Below are 15,553 nucleotides of genomic sequence, written 5' to 3'. Positions count from 1 at the left end.
TTGTCCCCAGCACAAGGTGCACCTGTGTAATGGTAGTGCTGTTTAATCAGCTTCTTGATATGCCACACCTGTCAGTTGAACGGATTATCTTGGCAAAGGAGAAGTGCTCACTTACAGGGATTCAAACAAAATTTGTGCACACAATTTGAGAGAAATAAGCTTTTTGTGCATATGGAACATTTCTGGGATCTTTTATTTCAGCTCAGGAAACATGGGACCAACACCTTACATGTTGCATTTATATTTTTGGTCAAACAAATGGTTTGATTCCATTCCATTCGCTCCTTTCCAGCCATTATTTTGAGCCGTCCTCCCCTCAGCAGCCTCCACTGACTACTAGGTATGAATTTTATCAATAATTTCATAGACTAAAACACAGTATGGACATTTGAAAATCACTCTGCCCTAAGATAATAATGTTAGTAAGAAAGAGACTAAAAGGATATCTGTCAACCTCTTACACACGAGCTGGTGCAAGCTGGTGGCATTTGATGTCTTTCTCCCGTCACTGGACAGCCACACTGGAGAAAGGGCAAGCCTGTAATTGTCTCAAGAAGGTCAAAATGCAAATCTTAGCCGCCACACTATCACCCATACAGTATACTCGTGAATAAACAGACGGTCTGTTTTTTAATTATTCTTTTGGCAGGCAAAAAAATATGAATATTGTACATTACCTGATGTCTCCCTTATTGGCCAATGTGGTGATGAAAAAAACAGTGGTCAGATACAGTAAACAACCACTTGAGACTATTGGATATAGCTGAACCATCTAAGAAATACCATATGTTATCCCTAGAGTATGTGTGAATGCTGTGAGGCTTTCAAATTCAGCTAGAGAATTTCTGTAGGCCTTATTCATTCTAGGCATCACCTGCCTCCCTGTGGAAGGTAGACTGGAGTTCATACAGGCAATAAGGAAAGGTCATCCCTTCCCTATACCATATGGAAATACATAGTGTTGGAATAGAACCATCCGAAGAGCCTCCATGGCTACTCACTGTCCCCACATACTGTACATCAAGTCCACCAAGCAGAATATTTTAATGGAAATTTAAGCCTTGAACTAGTGTGAATCCTGTTGACATAAGGCTGTGTTTACACAGGTAGCCCAATCCTGTTGACATAAGGCTGTGTTTACACAGGCAGCCCAATTCTGATATTGTTGGGATAGAACCGAGCTGATCTGATTGATCAAAAGACAAATTAGTGAAAACAAATCTGAATTAGATCCGAACTGGGCTGCCTGTGTAAACGCAGCCTTAGATTAATGATTCATGGTAGATGGGTGGTCCCTATAGAATGATACCTGTGAGCAAAGTGGATACTGGATATTGGATAACCACCATTACCACCAGCCATATAAATAAATGTCTTCAAATTTCGAGGAAAACAATGTTGTCTCAATAAATATTTACTTTGACACTTCTAAAAGTGTAAGATATTTTGCAAAGAACTAGTTAATTAACCTCATGTTGTTATCTGAAATGTAGTTAAATGCCACGTAATGTCGCCAAACAATTGCCTCCTGATTTCAAATGCCAAAAGCTGACATTCACATCACCTCATGCCACGGTCAGCTCTGCAACGTAGAATTTGGCATCCTTCTTTGTAAAAAAAAAAACGTACTTGGGGATTGTATAATCTTTTTTTAAATGATGCAGGTTTTTTATTGTAGTTTATTGTTTCTACTGCAAGTCGCCTATCTTCAGTTTGTGTCAGTTAATTAATGTAAAGAGCTTTTAATGCTGTCCTTGTGTTTTAAATGAAACAGTTTGGTGGCATCTGTTTCATGTGGCCTGATGGTAGAAATGTGTTTCCTTCTGCAGCCTCAGCAGAAAGCATGGCATTGGCTTCTGTTCTGCGGTTCTTCCAAGTCTCAGGAGACTTATTCTACGAAATAAACAACTAAGCAACGTGTAATGTGCCATCTGATATCTATTCTAAGGCTATTTGCATGGCACACTGGTTCATTCTGTTGTAGCTTTCTCTTTTGCTGACCAATGACTAACGTACTGTATATAAGTCAGCATTGTATCACCACTATTTGCAGTTGAGAATGAGATGCTCCCAAAACTAACATTAGGCCAACACAGCAGTATGGTTATAGTGCGGGTGTTATACTGCTGATGAGGATGTCTTTCTGCTGTTAGGAATGCTGCTATAGGAACTGAATGTTGTTAGGAACTCAAGTTTAGTTTTTATTGTGCAGTGCATGGGGCTGGGGCTAAGAGGGGAGGATAAACACTGCTGATGTAGAGTTCTGTCTGTTTCCTTACCATCTGTTAAGGACTAGTGCTGGATGTACGTTGGGTCCACCGCTCCATTAGGTGGGTAATGGAGGTTGATCATCATCGTCAGGGCAAATGAGCTGTGATAAATGAAAAAGATGTTCAATAGGATGGACCACTACTGTATCCAAGTCAGGAGGTGGGAAATAAAGGGGGGGGGGGGGTGTTACAAAAGTATGCACAAGGTATAACAAAAATAAATTGAAGCTATATGAACGTAAGTTTATGTCCATGTTGTATTATCAATGTCATGCAATTTAATAGACACAATATTATTGGAAAGCCAAGAAAGTAGCTTCCATTTTGACCGTATTCTACAACCAAATAATACTGCATATTTACATTTGTTAACTGAAGAGTATTGTCTTTTACAATAATATAACTTGATGTATCGTTTTGGACTTTGGAGAATTGTCTCTACAATACTATGAACTGAAATAGACAGGAGAGGGCTACAACAAATCTCCCAGCAGTCACATCTGTCAAGGTCATGGACGGAGAACCGTTTTATTTTTCACCTTTTAGAGACTTAACTTCCTGAAACATAATTTGCAGATAAAACATGAAAGTGGGGAAAGCATGAAGAGCACTCTCCACTAATCCCACTTCCCCTTGACACATAGCCACTTCCCAGCATCATTCTTTCATTTGTCAATTTCATTCATTCATTAATTTCTTACAACTGTAATGGGCAAAAAAACAAACATATTTGCCACATTTCCATCTAACAAATCTTTTTTGTTGTTTTGTATTTGGTCAATTATTTTTAGAAAGGTGTCAACAATCGGAATTGGCATGGAACCTGATTATTGAGAAGGTCTCTCTCGCTCTATTTTCTGTTTGTTTTGCTCCCTGTTGAGGCAGAGAGGACAGGTAATCCACGCGGAGATTATCTGGCTCTCATGTAGCACAGGTGCAAGAGGCTGATATGACACAAAGTAACATCCCTGCACCACCTCATGTGGAGATAGTGTAAGGGATTGTCCAGATAACATTTAAAGTCTCCGTCCTGCGTTCCAGATTTCTATGAAATATTTACCTAAAATTAAAGGTAGACCCAATGAAATGACGTTGCCACAAGCAGAACTGGAGATATTGAGATGAGCGAGATGCAACACTTCGCTCTCACACAGTATCTGCGCTTGTGCACGGGTTCGCTTCACACTGCGTATAGCGTGGTAGCCACAGGACCAAAACAGCGGAGAAATTGAACCTCGCGCTTCAACGCTTTTAGTTGTTGCAGAAATTGACCCATTATGCAGTTTACTTTCTGCATCTATGTCATATCGCTGAGTCCACCTTCAATTAAAATATGAACGAAATAGATGATAATTAAGGATGTTAAAAAGCTGATTTTCTATGTGCCCCTGCTTGGCCTGAGTGGAAACAACAGAGTGGTTTGGGCAACAACAACAAAAAGCATACACTTGGATATAAAAAGTAGCTACCAAATCCATATGGGGCAGGGCTGCACACAGCCTAGCAGGGCTAACCCTTCCCCCCCAAATAGCTAGTATGGATGTTCAGGATTTGGAAATATGATGGAACTACTAGGTCACTTTACTATAACAGCAGTGATTATTTCACAAGCGTGAGTCGTTTCCGTCCATTGCTTTCATTATTCCTGTATTTTTGTTTGTGGTTTCTAGGCGCTACTGTAAATTAGCTAGCTAACTGCTGCTACATATATCAGTCAATCACAGCAAACTATGTTTCCCCATTGACATCCAACATTTAACTACAAACCACAGGATTTAAAATAGAAGGGGACGACGAGATGGTTGTTGTGTGGAGGATCTACTTTGGCTGGCTTTCTTGTTGGCTAGACAGCTAGCTAAGTTAGTCTCGATAGATAACGTTAGCATACTAGTTTACTGCTTCTAAACAGCCAGCAGGCCAACTCTTACAAACCACAACATTTGAAATAGAAGTGACTGGCGAGATAGTTGTATAGGCTTTGTCCTGTTTGCTAACACTCCTTCTCCCCACCAGAGAATTTGGGGGTAAAAAGGAAAGAGCTGCTGGACCAATCACAGACAGGCCTGTCCCGGCCAAGGAGGATGATATCATTCTCCAAGCAAATTTCAAGCATTTTTTGAGATGGGGTTTAACTGAGTGGGTTTTCTCAAATGTATTATTTGTCCACAACTACAAGTAAAGGACGAGTCAACATCATTATTTGGGTATGAGCAAACAGAATATAAGCTTTTAAATTTTGATTTTCACTGGACAGTTTAATGCAAACAGAGCAGCTGCCTAGCATTGTGTTAACACCATTGCTATTACACTATTTTCTATATAATCATCATAGTGCCACTTTTTACTTTTCATACATTTCTGTTACATGTTTTAAAAGTATTGTATTGTCAATATATATATATATATATTAAAAAAAAAATAAAAAATAAGAAATTACTTAATGCAGTGAACTTGGCAGCAAATAGTGTAGGAAATAAAGACAACTATATACAACATCTACCTATGTTACCGTTTATTATATTTCTCATTTATAGGTCTTTTCTCATTTTCTACATGTATGATTTTTGTTTATCTGGTTTGTTTTATTTGATTTTTTCCTCATGCTTTATAGCGAGAGCTCATGCATTAGGGTCCTTATTCTAGAGACTACAGTGGACTGGGCACATCAATCAAACGGTGCATGAACCACTACAGGACGGCAAAAGACCCGGTCAAAGTTCACAGTCAACGCTCAAAACTTGGTCAGAGAAAGCAAACATACGTAGAGCAGACCCCTCATAGCACCCAAAGGTTGGGAGGGAGTGATCAAAAGTTATTCACAATGGTTAACCAGCCATTCACTACTGATGCAGTTCAAGTGTTTTTTTTGTTGTTTTTTTTAAACATCACAAGTTGTGCTTGGTCCCCTTTCAAAAACTGCAATTGCCTTGATTGTTGTGGATTCTTACAACTCTATTCAAAATAAACAAATAAGAAAACATGCCAAGTGCGGATGAGAAGTGTGACAACACAGAAGGGGGGAAAATTACAAAATGGGCTTTTTCACGAGAGTTGTCTGATTCCAATGAGTATACTTAGATAAAGTACTGTACATGAACATTTCCGAGCCTGTTAGAAATACATTTTGGGTATATTTTCTTTTTTTGGTAACATGTTAATTGTTAAAAACGACACAGAACAGGTCAAAATGATCTACAGTTTCATACTTTTAAATTGCTACATTAAAACAAGGATCCATTTCAATTCATTTAAAATAAATAGTCCACAGAGATGACATTGAGCAGTATAAAACACAGCAATCAAAATGAAGTGACCAGAAACTTTGTTCAAACAAACATTACAGATTAAAGAAATAAAAAGCAAATAAAAATAATCTTTGGTGAGGTAAGGCTTATGATGACAGACAAATAAAATTAGCTCAAGTTACCTCAACAGTCATGGCTAAATATGAGCTAAAATAATTTCAGTCGTTTTTTTTGTCAAGCTCCCAACAAATGCTACATGATGATAGCAAAATGTTGTCTGTGTGTTCAAATAAAAAGCAGTACATAAAGTCCACTGCATCTGTCTGGCAACCACTAGAGTGTGAGCCATTCTGCAATTGCATAGCAAATAACCGCGCTGCAAGAATATCTTTCCATAAAAATGTACGTTTCAAAGGCCATATGCACTTTAGTATAATTTATGTCATTCACTGTAAAGGGAAAAAGGAATCAAATATTTTTCAGCAGTTAATTAGGCCTACTTCAGATAGACTTAGATAAAACATGTCATTATCAGAAAGCATTCTCAATCAAATTTTTGGAATCAAAAAACACACGTATCTATCACTATTCAAAAACAAACAAACATATCGTCCTCAGACAGTGCAATGCTTTACATCTCACAGCAGAAACGAAGAAAAGACTGCACATGAAAAGTGCAAGAGAGGACATCAGCCTTCAAGACAAGAGGAACGGGCACAACACTAATACTTAGGAAAAAGACAGCAAAATAGTTATTGTTATGACCACTACTGGGAGGTAAGCTTGAACGCTTTCTATATATTTGGCATAATCATACAGTGAGTGTAGACAAGGTTTGTCTGTAGATAGCCAACTGATTTCAGTTGATTTTTGCATGTATTGATTTATAAAATGTAATCAACAAAATCCGTTTAAAAAATCCCAGGTTTCCAGTTGTACAGCTGTCATATGTCACGTGTTAGGTTACTAGTGTAAGTGGAATAAACAACATTAAACTAACAAAACATCAATAACAATCATTCTGTTGACGCCAACAATAATGAAAACAAGGCTTTACAGTGAGTCATTGAGGAAAAACAACAAGACAAAATTCAACCAAATTCAATGTCTCAACGGTGAAAAGTGGAGTGATCGGGAGAGGGAACAAGGGGTTGGGTGAGCGTCATCCACACACGGAACAAATAAAGTCGAAACAGCTGGTAGGAGTAGTATCTTCATCTGAGCCTCCTCTTCCTCCCGTGACAACAACCATACACATTTTAGAACAACACAGCCATTCTATTTCTACGAAAACAATCCACTCAGGACTGGAGTGAGAACTGGTCCTGTTCGATAGGCTTCTTGACCCAGGCTCCCAGTCCTGCCTTGTGGAACTCCTTGGTCAGAGTCTGCTTGGCAGCATGGTACTCCATCGCTGCCTGTTTGGCGTCATGGTACAAGCTGGGTTTGGCACCTTTGATTCTCAGAGTCTGTGAAAGCTAAAAAGGCAGGAAGGGAGAGGTTTTAATTGGACAAGAACAAAAAACACAGTAAGAAATGATTCAACAATCAAGTGAACAAACAGAATGTTAAACCTTTTAAATGGAGTTCTTGGAACATAATACGTCTCAACTACCCAGCCACGCACAGCTACAGCTACCTGAGAGTATATAAGGTGTTGTGCGGGTTAAGTAGCCTACCTTGCAGTATAGGCGCACCCAGCGGCTGTAGAGGGCGTGCTTGCAGAGCCTCGAGGGCCGTCCCAAGTCGTCCTTGCCTGTCATGGCGTTGATAACCTCTAACCCCTGGTCTCCCACAGCCCAGTTCACACTGAAGTTAGGAGCTTTACCCGGTTGCCGTGCTTCTGCGTTGCTTATTCCTGCAGAGAAGAGAAAGTGACATAAAAAGATTCCTTTGTGAGATATATAGTACCAGTCAAAAGTTTGGACACACCTCCTCATTCAAGGGTTATTCTTAATTTTTTACTATTTTATACATTGTAGAATAATAGTGAAGACATCAAAACTATGAAATAACACATGGAATCATGTAGTAATTTTATATTTGAGATTCTTCAAAGTAGCCACCCTGTGCCTTGATGACAGCTTTGCACACTTGGCATTCTCTCAACCAGCTTCTTGAGGTAGTCACCTGGAATGCATTTCAATTAACAGGTGTGCCTTGTTAAAAGTTATTTTGTGGAATTTGTTTCCTTCTTAATGTCTTTGAACCAATCAGTTGTGCTGTAACAAGGTAGGGGTGGTATACAGAAGATAGCCCTATTTGGTAAAAGATCAAGTCAATATTATGGCAAGAACAGCTCAAATAAGCAAAGAGAAACGACAGTCCATCATTACTTTAAGACACGAAGGTCAGTCAATGTGGAAAATTTCAGTGCAGTCGCAAAAACACTCAAGCGCTATGATGAAACTGGTTCTCATGAGGACCGCCACAGGAAAGGAAGACCCAGAGTTACAGTACCTCTGCTGCAGAGGATAAGTTCATTAGAGTTACCAGCCTCAGAAATGGCAGCGCAAATAAATGCTTCACAGAGTTCAAGTAACAGACACATCTCAACATCAACTGTTCAGAGGAGACTGCATGAATCAGGCCTTCATAGTCGAATTGCTGCAAAGAAACCACTACTAAAGGACACCAATAATAAGAAGAGACTTGCTTGGGCCAAGAAACACGAGCAATGGAAATGTTTTAGATTTTTGGTTCCAACCACCATTTCTAGGTGAACGGATGATCTCTGCATGTGTACAGTAGTTCCCACCGTGAACCATGGAGGAGGGGGTGTGATGGTGTGGGGGTGCTTTGCTGGTGACATTGTTAGTGATTTATTTAGAATTCAAGGCAGACTTAACCAGCATGGCTACCACAGCATTCTGCAGCGATACACCATCCTATCTGGTTAGCGCTTAGTGGGACTATCATTTGTTTTTCAACAGGACAATGACCAACACACCTCCAGGCAGTGTAAGGGCTATATGAATCCATATGTGTTCTTTCATAGGTTTGATGTCTTCACTATTATTCTACAATGTAGAAAATAGAACAAATAAAGAAAAACAATTGAATGAGTAGGTGTGTCCAAACTTTTGACTGGTACTGTATGTTTTTCAGGACAATCCAGGGGCTGCTGTCTGACATAAACAAAGTGGGAGCAGGATGTAGGACGAGTAGGACGACAGCCAGACCCCTTACCGCTCAGAAGTGGCCGGTTGAGGTTGAACGTCTGAGGCAGGTCCTCAATGTCAGCGATTCTCTGGTACATGGCTCTGGAGAGGTGGTCTGCGTGGTACAAGCTGCCCAGGATAATGCTGGAGAAGTAGATGGGCTCTGTGAAGTAACACATCAGAGAGCCCTGGATCCCAACTACGTTCCACCTGAGAGAAGGGCGGCAGTGAGAGGTGGTGTTCATAGGGAGGCACTGCTTTTTGAGTCACATGACCTTTTGAGTCTCACCACCACAAAGCACAGACGTTCCTGAGCGCAAGATACGAATAAGACCCAAGTCTAAGTTCAAAAACTCTCGACATTTCGGATTTTAACCTGAACATTTTGATCAATCTGAACGCGGAGGTTGAATTTGAAAATGTCTACTTGTACCCGGTTTTTGTCCACCTGATAATGCAACCCGGGTTGAAGAAAATAATATGTAATAGCCTCTCTGTTGGACATTTCCTATTTTTCGAACATTAAGCTCCACTTTTAGTGATGAAGGGTGTTTATTGCCTGGAGTCAGATGCTATTCAGATGATTCTGATTAGTGCATTCCTCAGGCTAGCTACCCTTTCTCAAGTCCCAATCACTTGTGTATCACTCTGCCAACAGAGCAGTGCTACAGGTGTGATTATGCTGGAGCCGTGATTAGCCCTTTGATTAATCTCCACGGAAATGGCATCCCTGCTGGGAGTGCCCTAGCAACTGTAACAGCTCGTCAAACTGCAGGTGTGTAATCATGAACAATATTGTTGATTACACACTTTAGATCTCAGTAAAGTTTGTTAGATTGTTCATTCGGGGCTTGTTCTCTGGGCTTTTTCTGTTCATGTGATTTGCTCAAGCAAAAGCCTTTGCGGCTATCTCTGACTTGTGAAAAGTCGGACAAAGTTCACAATAATGGCATAAATGGTAGATTTACATTGTTGGTGTTTTTAATGAATATCACATGTACATTTTCATTTCATGAAAACGACTAGACAACTTCTGTATGGTCACAGTTTGACTGGTTGTTGAACTGTAGACATAGCAAAAAGGAGTGGTGTCAAAGAGAGATACAGACCTGGCGATCTTGTCACTGCAGGACATGGTGAGCAGCCTCTCTCCCTGCAGTACACCGTCCCAGGTCTGGATGGTGTTACTGACTTTCACAGGGATGGTCCCCTCCCCAGACTCTATCTTGGTCCTCAGCTGACCACGAGCTTTCCTGTTAGGGTGCCTGTCTCCCTGATCTGTGGACGAAATTAAAAGGAAATAAGCCTTAAAAGAAGAAGCAGCATTTTTAAAATGAAGAAGAAGAAGAGCCACCTAGGGAGAAGTCTCACCCTCAAAGGCAGCCTCGTGGGGTGAGAAAATGCGTGCGTCTCCGCAGGGCGACGTGCTGATGTACAGGTGGAACTGCACGTTGTCCTTTAGACGGAAGCCCTGCTTGTTCTCACACCTTGTGAATATCGACTTCTGCTGCTCCTCTCTGTTGTTACTATGGCAGACGGACAGACGGACAGACAAACGCGTGGTAAGAAAAGGGTAACCGTTTCTCTACATTGGCATTTGTTTCTTCCAGTAAAATGTCTTTTTTTTTTGTCTTGTTGACCAGTCAGTTTCTACTAACCCAGTCTCCGTGGTTACAGTGACTTACCTGAGGAAGTGTTCGAGCTGTGCGTACAGGTACCTAAGGAGGGAACGACGAGCAATGATCTCAGCATGGCAGTCATTCAAAGCCAGACCGCGGTCGCTCATGTACTCGCCGTTAATACACTTGGTCCCCGTGGAAACACAGATCACTTGTGCCTCCTTGACATCGGTGCCTGGGTGGGATGTGTGGATTGTGAGACAAAAATGGTTTAAAATGGTATATAAACGACATAGTCTAATCAATACAGTATATCATTTGTTCCTCTTGTTTCATGATGCAGTGATAAAATCAACTAGGAAATGTGAATTGATACCTAATCTACAATGTAAATTACGCAAACATCTTTTGTGATTAGTCTCTAATGAAACCCCCCGTTGTGATCCATGCAGCACCAGCGGGGCTCTCTCGATTTGACAGAGAGTCAGAGATTAACAATCAGGTTGAAGTAAAAAAATTAAGTTATTCTAACAGTACCTGTTGTCATGACAATGCCTGCTAGGACTTTCCGTCGTGCGTGAGGGGATGTGAAGTTATCCGTCAGCTCACTGAACTTGTCAACTACCAGACCGGACACAGCATCAGCTAGAACCTGAAACAACCACCGAGCAGAGCATGAGATACCGAGGTTCTGCATCATAACATCAGAAGAAAAACCGAGGCCTTAAAACCAGAGACTAAACCCAGACAGAATAGAACGTTCCTGGGGAAGTTTAAACGTTACGACGATCACCTTCTGGCTTATCATATAGCTCTGATGAAACATCTATGATCAATTGAAAATCTAACCAAAACCTCCACATGAATGTGTACATTAGAAATCACAGAGGCAATGACAATCCAGGGTACCCCTAAGAGACACTGCTTTCTCAAACTGAAGCTCAGGTAGCAGAACAGAAGACAGGCTAGTGCAGTATAATAGATTAGAGGTGCCTACTTCTTCAGGGATCAGACATGCCAACTGCAGATAAAAGGGTTTAGATAGGGATGAGTGACAGACAAGACACCAGGGAGCTTAAACGCTGCAACGCAAATCATCCATCCGCTTCATTGACTGATCTGCTCTAAAACAGGCCAACGGAGCAGGCAGCTTGTCTAATCAATAGGTATGTTTGAATAGCATTCAGGAGCTGATGTTAATTAAGATTACAGTTAATTTACCTTGCCTCGTCAGTCGTTATCTCAGGCAGGAGGGATTAGGGGTACGGGATTAAGTGACGTGTAAATAGATTTGAGTGTACACAATGCAGCGTGGAACATTCAAGGATGTAATGCACCACTGTCTCTCAAAGCCTCGTCTCCTTTTCAATTAAGCCCTGTCAGAGGCTTATAATGAGCTGGTTAAACCATTAAGTCAATTAAACTGAGAATAGTTCATAGGAAGTGAACACTGAATACTTCCTGCGATGCAGGATGAACCAAACTGACATATCTTGACAACTGCTCTCTTATTTTATGGGGTTAAACCACCCAGATAGAGTTTACTACTACAATTGTTCTACTGCTCCACAAGATTTTTGATGGGGAGAGGGAGTTTGTCCTGCATTATGAGTTTACTATGTGCTATTCTATGCCATACATTCAAAGTAAAGCTTTTCAAATAACCATATGAAACAAGCATGGCATCCAACAGTCTCCTAGTGAACATGGTGTCAGCAGTAGTAGTTCTTACCTGTGGCAGGTGCAGTTGCAGGCCCTCTCTGGGTATGGGCTGTCTGGACGGTGTCTGGTCCAGTTGCATGTTAAAGAGGGCAGAGAGAGCAGCCTGCGCCGCCCGGGCCTTGGCCAGCTTCTTATTGCGCCCTGAGCCTTGGAACGTCTGTGTGTCCACCACCACGGACATGGCAAAGTTCTTGGCGTGGCTCTCTCCACTCTCTGACACAAAGTCGTACTTTAGCCCGGGTCGTAGTTCGTTGAGGATCATGACAGGGTTCTTGGCAATAGCGGGGGAGACAAAGGCTGGGACGGAGGGGGTGGGTGGTAGGCCTAACGAGGACTGACTCAGGCCGGTAGTACCTGAGTTCGCTAGCAGGGGGTACTCTACTAGTCCCAGGGAGCTGAAGGAGCCATTGGTACCGTTAGAGCCCAGGTAGAAAGACTCCTCCGGAGGGGCCTGGGTCTCAAACCCATTAAACAACATGTCCGGGAAGTCAGCCTGGTCGGAGGTAAAGTCTGTGTTGACCGTTAGCGTCCGACCCATTGCCATGTGCGCCTCGGAGGCGTTGGGGAACTGAACGAACGACCGCAGAGCCTTCTCAGCCGAGTTGAGCTTAGCCTTCTTCTTGGTGGGGCCGGAGCCCTCGAACAGCTGCCCATTGACCTCGACAGTCATGACGAACACGGGCGCGTGGACCGGACCGGTCTGAGACAGCAGCTTGTACTGCAGTCCAGGCTTGATCTCATTCAGCTGCATCAGGGCATTTTTGGGCAGAATGGGCCCGGGCATTTTCTTACGCTTCTTGGGCCTGTACTTGTTATTGTGATGCCCGTTATTACCCTCTTCTAAGGGACGCTTCCTGCCCCCTCCACAACCTGCAGTGCCCCCATTAGGGAGGTGAGCTGCCCCCTCACCCCCCAACCCCTCCTTGGAGGAGGAGACCACGTTGTCCAGGTTGCGGTTTTCCTTAACGTCGGTGCTGCTGGAACCTGCGGTGCCCAGAATGAGTAACTTACAACGCCTTCGTTGCAGGATCTTGTAAATGTAAAATTTATAGCTTCCTTTATCTCTCTTTGTAACTGGACAAGTGATGTGTGTTCCTTTGTATGTTAGATTTTCAAAGAGTCATAAGTAGTCATTACAGAAAACAGTGTATGTTAAATACACAATAATATTAGTATCAACATTAGCCTTCAATACAATCAAAGGGGGGCCTGAAAAAAACTTGATGAAAGGACAGATTTCTGAGGAAAATCGTCATTGTTTATTTCTGTATTTTTCAGAATAAGCACTACCAAAGACATAGTCAGTGTAAATATAAAAGTAACCCCACCAAAATGTCTAAACATTTCAGTGTGATTCTATTCATCTGCGTTATTGAAGAACAGGCTCAAAACTTCTAGAAATGTCCTGTGAAGGACTGCATGACCAATTAAACTGTAAGGCTTGTATTAATCATGGTATCAATAAATTAGGTGTAGCTGTGGTTGAGGGAACACATATCGCCACGTCCTGATTATAAAGCTGATGGAACTTGGTGTAAATTTTCATTTATAACATCCTCCAGCAAAAGCTCGATAGGTTACTCCTTTCGGCGCTCAGGGATTAAATACATCCTTGTACAAAATGCAGGAGGAGAGAAGAAGGTAGCGACCACGGTGCTTGGAAAGAAGAGGGACAAAATAAGGATATCGCCACCTCCCAAAACGGACGTGCAAAGAGACAAACAAAGTGTTTTCTGGGATTTTCATGCACCACTGCAGTCAAAAATGTATTCAAATAATAATTTTATTTTCATTTTACTTAGCTCTGGACCAAGCTGTATATCATAATTTTCTAAAACAAAGTTTACAAAGTATATATATCATATTATTTTTAATGACTAGGCTGGTGGTTGTGGTAAAGTAAATAACAAGCATGCAAGAGAAAATATAAACAGTGTAAAAAACACAATGCGGCTAACGCCCTGCACAACAAGAGGGGAGTAGTGATTACAACCCTGTTGGGAAAGAGATTTTTTTAACAGAGCATTGTGATTGACCACGCCACGACAACACTGTCCGTCGCCAACCATGCTCAGTTCTGACCCAGACACACATACACACAAACACATCCACCAGAAAGCCCTCGAGTAACCTTGGCAACGTCTGCCCGTCGGCCTGCCAACAACCCTCCCTGCAGCGAGGACGTCCCTGACCAACACAGTAATCCAAGCGAGCTCCCGTCTGGGTTGGGCTTGGTGTAATAGGGAAGCGGGAGGATTAGGGTTGTCCTAACACATAACATGTCCTAACATCATAACTGTCAAGTGTGTAATGGGATCTGCATGATGTTCCTGGCGGAAAAAGCACTGCCAGCCAAAGCACTGAATTCAACATCTGCTCCATACTGTGGGCATAGACACATACAGCCCCTCTCCCTCTATGTACCTTACAACATGAAAAAGCCTCATTGGGCTTGGAAAAAAAATGTTTTGTTGCCAAACCCTGTATTTTGACTATAGAAAGAGCACCCTTTCCTCAATAACCCTCCCAGGCTTGTTGCAGGCAGTTTAAGGCTGAACTATAACTGCTCTCAGAACTTAGAGGAGGTATTCCGTGGGGCTTTAGAAGCTTTGAGAAGAGGACCAGGGGGTCAAGCTTAGAATCTGTCTCTTAAAATGGTCTGAAATAACGCAGGAGATATCCCCTCATCTCCCCCTGAATGGGAGATTTAAACTCTGATCCTACCCTCCTGAGCCAGGAAACCCAGTCTGATGACACGTTCTCAAGGTCAATCCTACAAAAACAAAATCAGGAAGAGGAGATTTAATACATCTATAGGCCTACAATTCTCCTCCCTGGATTCCTTCCAATAATATGGTGTTATTGGTAACAGTATCCAACTTGAAAACATATAACCGAGTAAATAGTTTTGCACAACTAGGGATATTTTACTATTAGTATGTGTAAGCACTTCACAAGCAAATCAACATGACTGCAAGTAGAGGGACCAGTGTGGTGAAATGGGGGGGGGGGGGGGGGGCAACTCACTCATGCTCTCTTCTTCATCTCCCTCCATGGTGAAGAACCTTGGCTGGTTACGGGGCTGCTTCACACCAGCTCGACCTGTAAGACAGACAGACAGACAGAGACACACACACACACACACACACACACACACACACACACACACACACACACACACACACACACACACACACACACACACACACACACACACACACACACACACACACACACACACACACACACACACACACACACACACACACACACACATCAGAAAGGAATCAAGAGATATCCTGCTATACAGCGCATTCGAAAGTATTCAGACCAATTGACTTTTTGTTCCACATTTTGTTACGTTCCGGACTTATTCTAAAATTGATTGATTCCCCCCCCCCCCCTCTCATCAATCTACACAAAATACCCCATAATGACATAGCAAAAACAGGTTTAGATTTCCGTCTGGCCACTCTACCATAAAAGCCTGATTGGTGGAGTGCTGCAGAGATGGTTGTCCTTCTGGAAGGTTCCCC

General features: G+C 42.1%; 1 protein-coding gene across 1 annotated transcript in view; it reads right to left on the bottom strand.

The window, feature by feature from the left end:
• Positions 1-4,767: 4,767 nt before the first annotated feature.
• Positions 4,768-15,553, bottom strand: part of LOC106574279 (double-stranded RNA-specific editase 1) — a 28,616-nt gene continuing 17,830 nt past the window's right edge. Inside the window, exons 2-10 of the mRNA XM_082962833.1 lie at positions 15,045-15,119; positions 12,028-13,001; positions 10,833-10,947; positions 10,362-10,530; positions 10,048-10,202; positions 9,786-9,954; positions 8,705-8,886; positions 7,195-7,373; positions 4,768-6,993 (exon numbers count right to left, since the gene is read on the bottom strand). Coding sequence (XP_082818959.1) covers positions 6,817-6,993; positions 7,195-7,373; positions 8,705-8,886; positions 9,786-9,954; positions 10,048-10,202; positions 10,362-10,530; positions 10,833-10,947; positions 12,028-13,001; positions 15,045-15,119 — 2,195 coding nt within the window. The 3' untranslated portion in view covers positions 4,768-6,816. The remainder of the gene's footprint in view (positions 6,994-7,194; positions 7,374-8,704; positions 8,887-9,785; positions 9,955-10,047; positions 10,203-10,361; positions 10,531-10,832; positions 10,948-12,027; positions 13,002-15,044; positions 15,120-15,553) is intronic.

The sequence above is a fragment of the Salmo salar genome, chromosome 16 (assembly GCF_965601325.2).
Source record: "Salmo salar chromosome 16, fSalSal1, whole genome shotgun sequence".
Taxonomy (NCBI): domain Eukaryota; kingdom Metazoa; phylum Chordata; class Actinopteri; order Salmoniformes; family Salmonidae; genus Salmo; species Salmo salar.
The sequence above is the reverse complement of the archived record's forward strand: the minus strand, read 5'-3'. Positions and strand labels throughout refer to the sequence as shown.